Raw genomic sequence first — 11,869 nt, 5'->3', positions numbered from 1 at the left:
TTCTTAAAATACAGAACCTGAAGAGAACTTGGCTAACTTTCTTTGTTCTCTTTATAATGACTCATCAAAAGAAACTCAATTCCAAGACCCTAAGTTTTTTGGGTTTTTTGTTTGTTTGTTTTAAAGCATTACTTATTTAAATTTATTTATTTATTTATTTATTATTTAATTTGCTACAGGGCACATGCACTCACCAAAGTGAAGCAGAGAGAGAGAGAGCAAGCCTCCAGGTCTGGCACTCAACCTATGGTTGACCATGTGGAAGTCCAGCATCTTAACAACCATGCCACATACCACACACACACACACCCTTTATTTTTATTTTGCTCACTAGGATGTGTGTGCTCATGGGAGAGAGACAGAGAAATGGAGAGAGAGAGAGAAAGTGTGAAATCCCTTCTCCATTGTCCTAGGATTTGGGGCCTGCACACACACACACACACACCCCTGGCATGATTTTCAAACCACCAGGTCTAGTACTCACACCACAACTAGCCATGTGGGAATCTAGTTTTAACCATTATGCCACCTGCTGGCCCCAAGATCCTATATCTTTTTTTAAATGTAGTTACTATATCTCTCAATAAAGCAACAAAACGGGGCAGAGTTTTGTCATAATATAACAGCAAATGTTCTTCAATATTTTCCCGTGGGGTCCAGACAGTGGTGTAGCAATGAAGTATGACACTGTGCAAGGCTGACCCACAAGAGAAGGTCCTAGGTTCATGTCCAGAGACTTCCCTGAATACGCCGGAAATACAAGTGCTCACGATGGGAGGTTGGCTGAGGGTGGTGGTGTATGTAGGCATCAAGTCATGGGGGCCTGTCTTTCCCTCTGTCCCTCATGGAAGAAATAAATGTTTTTCAAAAATGATTTCTGGGGGCAGCCCAATACATGGTGGTTAAGGCTCTGGATCCCACATAGCTGACCGCCTAGTTCAAGAGTTGACCCCAGGGAACCAGCAGTTAGCGTAATGGCTATGTCGCTGGACTCCCACGTAGTCGACCGTGGATCACGTCCCAGACCCAGTGGCTTAAAACTCACACCAGGCACGTGTGCGTGCATGCCCAAGATCCTGAGAGGAGAATGGAGGAGAGGGGATTGTGGCGTGACCATCCCCCCTGGGGGATGATTTCTCGCTTTCTGTCTCTCTGTCTCTCTCTGTCTGGGGAGCGCACGTGCCCTATAGCAAAATACCTCTCCAAAAAAAAAAAGAATCGACCCCAGTAACTTGAAGAACACACTGGGTACATGTGCACACATGCCCAAACTCCTCAAAAGAGGAAGAAATGGAAAAGGAATTGCAGCATGGCCAACCCCCCGGGGGGGGTGATTTCTCAATCTCTCAATCTCTCTCTCTCTCTCTCTCTTGTGATTGCACATGCCCCACGACAAAAACTTAAAAAAAAAAAAAAAAGATTATTTTTAGATATTACTCCCTGACCTTTCACTCACCTGGTGGCAAAATTGCAAATTACATTGTCTAAAAATGGTGTCTAGAATTGGCCTGGGATGTCTGGCATGTGTAATGGAGATTGCTAGACACCTCAAGGGCTTATTTACTTAGTGACGGTATTACTAACTATAGTCATTATGCTGTAAAGGGAATGAATGTCTTTGAAGGTCATTCAGTGGTAGGGCTACCACTGTCACCAGGAGCAGAGGGTACAGGCCATAGAGATGGGATTATTGTCCAGGGATGTATGTATTCTGTAAAAACTCTTAGAATGCAAACTTAAACTCTATGCATCTCATTGCATGTAAATTTTATTTTTAAAATGTTTTAAAACCAGGCTAGCAGGTGGCATGGAGGTTAGGTCAGCAGGACCTCACATGGCCAACTGTGTGCTTCAAGTCCTAGACTTACTGGCTTTAAGAAACATGACAACAGGTCCAGTAGATGGCACAATGGTTACATCACTGGACTCCCACATGATCAACTGAGGTTTGAGTTCCAGATGTGGTGGCTTGAAACTCACGCCACATGTGTGTGCATGTCTGCCCAAAATCCTGCCTGAGAAGAGAATGGAGGAGAAGGCATTGCAACGTGGTTAACCCATCTGGGGATGATTTCTTACTTTCTGTCTCTCTGTCTCCCCAGTGACTGCATGTACCCTATAGTAAAAATCTCTTTCTAAATTATGGGACACAGAAATGGATTATCTGTTGATGGATAATGTGTATAGTATCCCCAACTGGACTGATGTGAAGTGTATTCACGTTGGAAAATTCACTTTGCAAGCTAAGTGATGTATAGTGATTAATGCATAAAATAAAATAAAGTAAAATGTATTAAATTTAAAAAAAAAAATTTAAGAGAAGGAAACATGCCAGCATGTATGCAAGTCTACTCAAAATCCCCAGAAGAAAATGTATAAGAAACTGTGTCATAGTCATCCCACCAAAGGGTGATTTCTCAATTTCTTACCCCCTCCCCAGAACACACATGTCCTATAGCAAAGCTAAAATACAAACAAACAAACAAATGTTTAAAAACCAGGCCTGCATCATGAACTGGTGGTTGAGGCAGCCAGATCTCACATAGCCAACCATGTCATTCAGGTCTTAGACCGGGTGGCTTGAGAAACACACCAATCACATGTACATGTGTGCCCAAAATTCCAAGGGGAGGGAGAGATAAAGGAGAAAAGATAGTGGAAAGACCATTCCCCATGGGGGGTGGGGGGTTGTCCCCTTTCTCTGTCTCTTTCTGGCAAGCACAAGCATCCTCTTACAAAAAAGAAAAACAAATGTTTAAAAACTATTAAATTCTAGTTAATGATGTCATTCTGAAGTATTTGTGGACAAGTGTACTAATGTCTGTAACTTACTTAGAAACACATTAAAAAGTTAGATGGGTGCTTGGATACTTTTTTTTAACAACCATTGAAGTAAGTTCTTTCTGTGGAATTGGAGGGCTGATAATGGCATTAATATATTTGCATAAATTCAGTTGTATATAGTGACATAAAGCAGAATTTTTTTGCAAAAAAAAATTCTTGGAAAAAGGACTATGGAGTCTGTGGAATGGTATTTCTTTTCCTTCCAGGTCATATAAACTTCTGCCTGAGTCTTGTGAAAAAAGGGATTTCAGGAACCAAAGACAACACCAAGATGGTGGACTGGGGTCTCCAAATTTTTCCTCAACCCACAGATGCACTGAATGAGCAATTACATGAATTCAACTCCCTCTGAGAGAAATCCAGAGACTAGTTAAGAGACTCATACACACTGGGCAACTGAGAAAATATACATACTGAAATGGGTTAAAAAGAAAAAAGCTGAGACACAGTCCAACCCTTCTTACAACTGGGAAGAAACGCCCGAATCTCAGCTTCTCTCTGAGTGAAGAGATTGAACTCAACTTTCATCATTTCCACATGAAGGATCAGCTCCTAAATTACCGAGACCTGGGAGCTGACACAGCTCAGCATCCATCACTCCCCCAGGGCCAGAGAGAACAAAGAGGCAATTTTAAATAGATGCATAAGCACTGCCCAAGGCTACCCCCACCCGGGCTCTGTGCAGAGAGAACAGGCAAAAACACAGTTCCCAGTTTCTCCCTGGAAGGGATTTGACTGCACACTTTCTCAGGTGCTGCCTACCTAACATTCTGACCTTCTCAGCTACTGCCAGAGAGTTGAGCTTTTCATTAGTCTGCATCTAGGACCTGATGGTTATTAAAGAAAAAATTATTCAATATTTGTTAAAGCACAGTAAGAAAGAATACTCAGAAGCATCATGAAAGGTTTAGGGACTACCATGACAGAGGCTTGCAGTGGGGGAGAGACTGGGCTTAACCCTAAATATAAGATGGTCATGTGGGAATTTATAACCAAGGACCAGAGTAGAGATCACTGGATGGAAAATCACCAAGAGAAAACAGGAGGAGTAAAGGTAATTCTAGCTAAAGTGACCTGACAGGATTCTTGTAGAAGACAAGAGTGATCAAACATAACCCAGGAGAAGGTAGAAGATGATGAACCTAGTCAAATATCAATGATTATCACATATCAAGGATGGGAGATTCTAGCTGAACTGACTAGGTGTGGTTCTTTTCCTACAACCAGATTTTACAAGGAAGTACACAGATGGACCTAAGACCCCTGTTCCCAGCCCCTGGGCCACAAACTGATACTTGTCAATGGCTTGTTAGGAACCAGGCCATATGGAAGGAGGTGAATGGTTGGCAAGTGAGCAAAACTTCATCTGTATTTGCAGTCACTGCCCATCACTCACATTACCCTGTGAGCTCTGCCTGCTGTCAGATCAAATGCAGCATTAGGTACTCATAGGAGCACAAATCCTATTGTGAGTTGTACATGCAAGGGATCTAGGTTGCACACTCTCATAAACCATCCCCACCCACCCACCCCCACCCACTCACGGAAAAGTTGTCTTCTATGAAACAAGTACCTGGTGTCCAAAAGGATGGAATTTCTGGCCTAGGAGAAGGTTCAAAAGCTTGGCTAAAATTTGGCCAAGTTAAGAATCATAGTCAGGAAACAGGCAATTGGGAGTTCTGAACAGATGTGTGGGCATTTCCGCAGCTCCTCCCTCTGGCTTATTCCAGAGATAAAACCAAGCCTCCAGTTAACCTGCCTGTTTCTAAGACCTAATGAGACCCAACATTTGTTAGCCAATTGCAGGCAATTGGTAATTCTGAGAGCCTGAACAGGTGTGGGCACTTCTACAGCTCCTCCCTCTGGCTTACTCCAGAGATAAAACCAACCCTGCAGTTAACATGCCTGTTTTTAAGAACTAATAGCATTTGCTAGCCCCTACAAGCGACAAAGAGCAAAGCAATGGGTTAAAGAATGTGCAGTCTGAATGAGAGTGAAGGCATGTACCACAGATCCTCTCCCCAGCCTAGTGCAGAGTGGTGGGAGATTAACTCCAGGAACCAGATTCATCCAGAGGAGAGAAGAAACCAAGCCACACATCTAGCAATCCAATATCACAAGCTTCTAGAGGAACTAACTTCTATTGCGTATGGCATAGGACATTACTAGGATTTGGCAGACCCTAATCTCCTGGGATTCACTGAGAAGATGAACAAGCACAAAGGCTTGAGAGGGGGCCAGCAGTCGGCATAGTGGCTATGTCACTGGCATGGGAGATTTGAAAGACAAATTAAAGCATCATGTGTCATCATTATATGAGAGATTTTTAGAAAGTTCATGGAGATGTAAATTACGAAAACTACTATGCATGTATTTCAAAAAATTTTGCATCAAAACAAACTCATACTAACTTGGTGATTTTCCATGGAGATTTTGATACCCTCTCATATACCTACTAGAATACAGGGGGAAAGGCAGCAAATACTAGGCATAGATGAAAATGCAAAGCATCAAGAACTCTCAGACACTGTGTGGGAGTATAAACTGGTATAACCAATTTAAGGCAATAGGCCAACATCTATCCACTAAAACTGATTATCTATATGACCCGTGACCTAGGAATTCCACTCCTAAGTATATATATCCACAGAAATGTCTGCATATATACTTCAAAACCATGCACATGAATGTTCATTATAGCACTGTATATAAGACCCAAAAACTAGAGCTAAGCCATTGCACAGTAATGACACAACTGGACTCACATAAGAATGGTCCTGAGTTCACATTCTAGGACCTCCCTGAACATGCCAATTGTGTACTTATGATCTGGGCCAGTTGAGACTGAGGGTGGATTATGGCACGGGGGCCCTTCTGGGAATGCTTATCTTTCTCTCACCCAAAATAAATGCATAAATGAACTTATGGAAAAAATGAAAACTATAAATATGACACTAGAATATTCAAATAAACTGTGGTATATGTCTCAATGCAATACTAAATGCCAGTGAAAATGATAAACTATGATCATATGAAAGGATATGAATAAATTCGACAAAAATAAGGCAGAGTAGAAGTCATATGCAAAGAAGTACCTATAGCATGATTCTATTTATATAAAGTTCAAATATAGGTACCAGGACTCTGATATTAAAAGTCAGGCTGGGGATTAGCCTGCATGGGTAGTACTTGGAATGTTGTAATATTCTTTGCTTATGTGGGTACTATTTACACTGTGTGTTAATTTTGGGAAATTCATCAAAATGTTTACATATGACTTGTACACTTTTCTAATTGTACATTGTACTTCAAGAGGAGTATAAGAAATGTTTAATAAAATAAAAAATACTGTAGACAAGGTGTTTAATTGGGAGAGTATTTATTTTCTAGGAGCTACTGTAAAGAATAACACAATAGATACAAAAAACTCCGATAGGCTAAAGCCATCATTTTAACAGGATGGTGCAACCAGTAAGGATCTGGGTTCTCAAAACCAAATCAGCCTTCAGCTACTCATAACTATCTCCCAACCAATATAGGTAAATCATTTTTCACTATACAGCACAGACGTTCAGAATCACAAAGTATGTGATATATTTCACTTCCTCCACATTTTTTCTTGCAAGCACCTTTCAATCGCCAGCATGTAGAAAAGATTCTTCTTATGAATATATTCGGTCCACTTGTAACTGGCAGCAGAAACAGAAGTTAATGCAGTTAGTGACCTGCAGTGTTAGACTGCCATAGATAAATTAGACTGAAGGCTATCCTTTATAACTTTTTAATGATAAATTGGACATGATCAAAGATCATGATCAAAGATTTTTGTGGATGGATGCCCCCTTTTCAGTTGTCCTTACCTTATTTCCCAGGGACCCTGTTATAAGCCATTCATTCCCAAGGTCCACAATTACACAAACCACTAACAAACTACATGCATGTAACAGCACCCAGCAGATTGAGCCTAGGAATATTTACTATAGAAAGAACACCCAAACACTGAAGTAGTTCCAAGAGTCTACAGAGGTCATACACCAGGAGATATGCAGGGAGTTTATGATTTTCAAGAGTCAGAAATCAGACAGAAAGATCACTGAGATAGAATTTTAGAAAGTCATTCTAATTACTTTTTGCCAAGTGCTTTACTACCTGTCCTTGGTTAATCACAGGGTACTTAAGAACATCCCATGGGAGTCAGTAGGTTGCATGGTGGTTAAAGACTGAACTGCAATTTGAACCTTGGACTTGGTGCTTAAAAATCACACCAGGCACATGTTGTATGCCCCAAATCCCAAGAAGAGACAAGGAGAAGGGATTGTAGTGTGGCCAGTATTCACTGATGGGTGATTTCTCTCTCTCTCTCTCTCTCTCTCTCTCTCTCTTTCTCTGGTGAGCTCATGCACCCATCTCCTGGGATTCACTGAGAAGATGAACAAGCACAAAGGCTTGAGAGGGGGCCAGCAGTCGGCATAGTGGCTATGTCACTGGCATGGGAGATTTGAAAGACAAATTAAAGCATCATGTGTCATCATTATATGAGAGATTTTTAGAAAGTTCATGGAGATGTAAATTACGAAAACTACTATGCATGTATTTCAAAAAATTTTGCATCAAAACAAACTCATACTAACTTGGTGATTTTCCATGGAGATTTTGATACCCTCTCATATACCTACTAGAATACAGGGGGAAAGGCAGCAAATACTAGGCATAGATGAAAATGCAAAGCATCAAGAACTCTCAGACACTGTGTGGGAGTATAAACTGGTATAACCAATTTAAGGCAATAGGCCAACATCTATCCACTAAAACTGATTATCTATATGACCCGTGACCTAGGAATTCCACTCCTAAGTATATATATCCACAGAAATGTCTGCATATATACTTCAAAACCATGCACATGAATGTTCATTATAGCACTGTATATAAGACCCAAAAACTAGAGCTAAGCCATTGCACAGTAATGACACAACTGGACTCACATAAGAATGGTCCTGAGTTCACATTCTAGGACCTCCCTGAACATGCCAATTGTGTACTTATGATCTGGGCCAGTTGAGACTGAGGGTGGATTATGGCACGGGGGCCCTTCTGGGAATGCTTATCTTTCTCTCACCCAAAATAAATGCATAAATGAACTTATGGAAAAAATGAAAACTATAAATATGACACTAGAATATTCAAATAAACTGTGGTATATGTCTCAATGCAATACTAAATGCCAGTGAAAATGATAAACTATGATCATATGAAAGGATATGAATAAATTCGACAAAAATAAGGCAGAGTAGAAGTCATATGCAAAGAAGTACCTATAGCATGATTCTATTTATATAAAGTTCAAATATAGGTACCAGGACTCTGATATTAAAAGTCAGGCTGGGGATTAGCCTGCATGGGTAGTACTTGGAATGTTGTAATATTCTTTGCTTATGTGGGTACTATTTACACTGTGTGTTAATTTTGGGAAATTCATCAAAATGTTTACATATGACTTGTACACTTTTCTAATTGTACATTGTACTTCAAGAGGAGTATAAGAAATGTTTAATAAAATAAAAAATACTGTAGACAAGGTGTTTAATTGGGAGAGTATTTATTTTCTAGGAGCTACTGTAAAGAATAACACAATAGATACAAAAAACTCCGATAGGCTAAAGCCATCATTTTAACAGGATGGTGCAACCAGTAAGGATCTGGGTTCTCAAAACCAAATCAGCCTTCAGCTACTCATAACTATCTCCCAACCAATATAGGTAAATCATTTTTCACTATACAGCACAGACGTTCAGAATCACAAAGTATGTGATATATTTCACTTCCTCCACATTTTTTCTTGCAAGCACCTTTCAATCGCCAGCATGTAGAAAAGATTCTTCTTATGAATATATTCGGTCCACTTGTAACTGGCAGCAGAAACAGAAGTTAATGCAGTTAGTGACCTGCAGTGTTAGACTGCCATAGATAAATTAGACTGAAGGCTATCCTTTATAACTTTTTAATGATAAATTGGACATGATCAAAGATCATGATCAAAGATTTTTGTGGATGGATGCCCCCTTTTCAGTTGTCCTTACCTTATTTCCCAGGGACCCTGTTATAAGCCATTCATTCCCAAGGTCCACAATTACACAAACCACTAACAAACTACATGCATGTAACAGCACCCAGCAGATTGAGCCTAGGAATATTTACTATAGAAAGAACACCCAAACACTGAAGTAGTTCCAAGAGTCTACAGAGGTCATACACCAGGAGATATGCAGGGAGTTTATGATTTTCAAGAGTCAGAAATCAGACAGAAAGATCACTGAGATAGAATTTTAGAAAGTCATTCTAATTACTTTTTGCCAAGTGCTTTACTACCTGTCCTTGGTTAATCACAGGGTACTTAAGAACATCCCATGGGAGTCAGTAGGTTGCATGGTGGTTAAAGACTGAACTGCAATTTGAACCTTGGACTTGGTGCTTAAAAATCACACCAGGCACATGTTGTATGCCCCAAATCCCAAGAAGAGACAAGGAGAAGGGATTGTAGTGTGGCCAGTATTCACTGATGGGTGATTTCTCTCTCTCTCTCTCTCTCTCTCTCTCTCTCTCTCTCTCTCTCTCTCTCTTTCTCTGGTGAGCTCATGCACCCTATGGGGGAGAAAACACACACACACACACACACAAAAAAAAAAAATCCCATGGGATGATGAGTGTGAAATGGTTTGAAATATCTGAAACACAGACCTAAGCCTCTTGCTGGTAACTTTTCTAGACCTTAAGACCTGGGTCCATCTGAAGCCAAGGACAGGGAAAGGGTGGCAGGAAGATAGTTTAAGAGAGCGAGTGTTGGGGGTCAGCAGATGGCATAGTGGTTACATCGCTGAACTCCCACATGACCTACCAAGGTTCAAGTTTTGGAAACTGGTGCTTTAAAACTCACATCGGGCACATGTGTATGCATGCCCAAAATCGTGAGAGGAGACTGGAGGAGAAGGGATTGCAGTGTGGTCATCTCCCCATGGGGTGATTTCTTGCTTTCTGTCTCTCAGTCTCTCCAAGTGAGAGCACAAGTCCTATAGCAAAAATCTCCCTAAAACAAGAGAGTGAGTAAAGCTCTGAGTCACCCTACTGAATCATGCACATTTGCTTGCTAAATCTTAGTCTCTTCACCTAGTTGCCCCCAGGAAACCAGGAATTTGACCTTTGTGGTTTGAAAATAATCAATGTGATGTGACCAAGGGCCATTAACAAGCAAATTAGTCTGCTAAGTGCCTGCTAGCCCTGAGGTCACCTGTCCCAGAATAAAGGAGGCCAGTAGAAATATAATGCTAAGTGTCTGGAAGTCTCATAATCCAGGACGGTTGCAGCAGTCTCAACATGATTCTCATCTATGTCTATCTTTTAAATACTTCACACTTGCCCTTCAGTAATACCGTTTGAATATGAAGGTCTGGGGCTGGCGTAGGAGTTTTCTACAAACCCCCAGAAAACCTCAAGGGGAACTATTGTGAAAACGGCTACTTAGTGTCTTTAGTGGATTCTTGATAGTATCAAGTTACTAACTTCTGCCTAGAGAATATAAATTCTGACCCCTCAAACTTTTGTTCCAGAGGATCCCCATCATGCTATAAGTTAATACATTTGGAAAAACAGCCCTCTCTGAATTCTGCTTAGCATAGAATTTGCCTTGGTGTCTAAACAAGTGAATAGCGAAACAGGCAGTTGATCGGGGAGCAGTAAGAAGGGGACAAGTTCTAAAAGTCCTCAAGGAATAGACTCTCTCCTTCCTGCCCACTCTCCTGCACTTAAGTCTCACCTGTCCTCTGAAGGTTTCATCTGTCCCATTTCTGCCAAAAACCATCAGTCTAACTTCTCCTCAAACTCCATGGATTCCCAGACCAAAATCCAGAACTGGCTTCTTCTCTGAAGAAAGCTACTTCCTCTTACACATTCTGAGCATCTTCTCTGTTCTCTAGAACAACTCAGAGCATCCATCTCTGCTCATATCCCTCCCCATTTAACTTCCTCTGTCTGTATCCTGCTTTATTCTCACTCTAACAGAACCTCACACACACTTTCCCCTTCACTGATCCCGATTCTACAGGAAGGAGTTCCATTTTACCTGGTGGAACATAGGAGAGCAAGACAAGGACCACAACGACCAAGAGTAAGCTCTTCATGACCAAGCCAATCAACAAAGAGGCCACTGAGTTGCAAGGAAGAGTAACTCTATATGTAGCTTTCCAGAGATGGGGAGCTGCATGGCTAGTGAACCTTTTGGAACAAGAACATCTGCTTGCTCCACTGAGCAGTCCAATAAGCAAAAGCTGTGACTTTGAACATGACCTCTCACCATTAAAACACACTTTCCAGGTGCCTGTCTGTGCTAGCAACTGAATTCACCTGGTGCAAACAGCTCTATCCAAGACCCTGGTAAGATGCTGTGTAGGTGTCTTTGGATCTTAATTGTATACCCATTTAATAAATGCCTGTAGTGGGACATTTAGGGTGCTGGACTCCCACATGGCTGATCACGGTTTGAATCCCAGACATGGTGGCTTGTTTTCTCACTTTCCCTTTCTGTGTGTGTGTCTCTCTCTGGTCAAATTTTAAAATAATAATAAATAAAATTAAATAAGTATTTAATAAATAAATAAATTCCTATAGTGTGTAGAGTATCATAATGAAACCTTATATATATTTGACAAAGTTTTTTATCATTCTTTTCTTTTCTAAAGAATTATTTACTTAATTGTACTTATTTATTTAATAATTTACTTATTTTAATTTGTTATATGGTACGTGAGAGAGAGAAAATGGGAAAGCAAGTCACCAGGTCTGGGATGCAAACCATGGTCAACCTTGTCAGAATCCAGCGCCTTAACCACCGCCCCACCCGCTGGCCCCTTTGATAGTTGTTTTCAATTCCTCACACACACAAATTCCAGGTAAGTATTATTCTCCCCATTTGAAAAATGAGGAACACAAGCCTCAGGTGGAACAAATGACTCTCCCAAGTTCACATAGACCA

General features: G+C 40.8%; 1 protein-coding gene and 1 long non-coding RNA gene across 2 annotated transcripts in view; both read right to left on the bottom strand.

Annotated features, from left to right (window-relative positions):
• Window positions 1-11,869, bottom strand: part of LOC102489437 (uncharacterized) — a 154,567-nt gene that overhangs the window by 64,369 nt on the left and 78,329 nt on the right. The gene's annotated exons all lie outside the window — the stretch shown is intronic.
• Window positions 8,447-11,081, bottom strand: DEFB135 (defensin beta 135). The gene is made up of 2 exons (XM_006161238.2): window positions 10,961-11,081; window positions 8,447-8,753 (listed from the first exon to the last, which is right to left on the bottom strand). Exons 1-2 carry the CDS (start codon window positions 11,016-11,018, stop codon window positions 8,584-8,586), a joined length of 228 nt encoding a protein of 75 aa, XP_006161300.1. The 5' UTR covers window positions 11,019-11,081; the 3' UTR covers window positions 8,447-8,583.

The sequence above is a fragment of the Tupaia chinensis genome, unplaced genomic scaffold (assembly GCF_000334495.1).
Source record: "Tupaia chinensis unplaced genomic scaffold, TupChi_1.0 Scaffold138390_1, whole genome shotgun sequence".
Taxonomy (NCBI): domain Eukaryota; kingdom Metazoa; phylum Chordata; class Mammalia; order Scandentia; family Tupaiidae; genus Tupaia; species Tupaia belangeri.
This window is presented reverse-complemented; position numbering and strand designations above follow the sequence as displayed.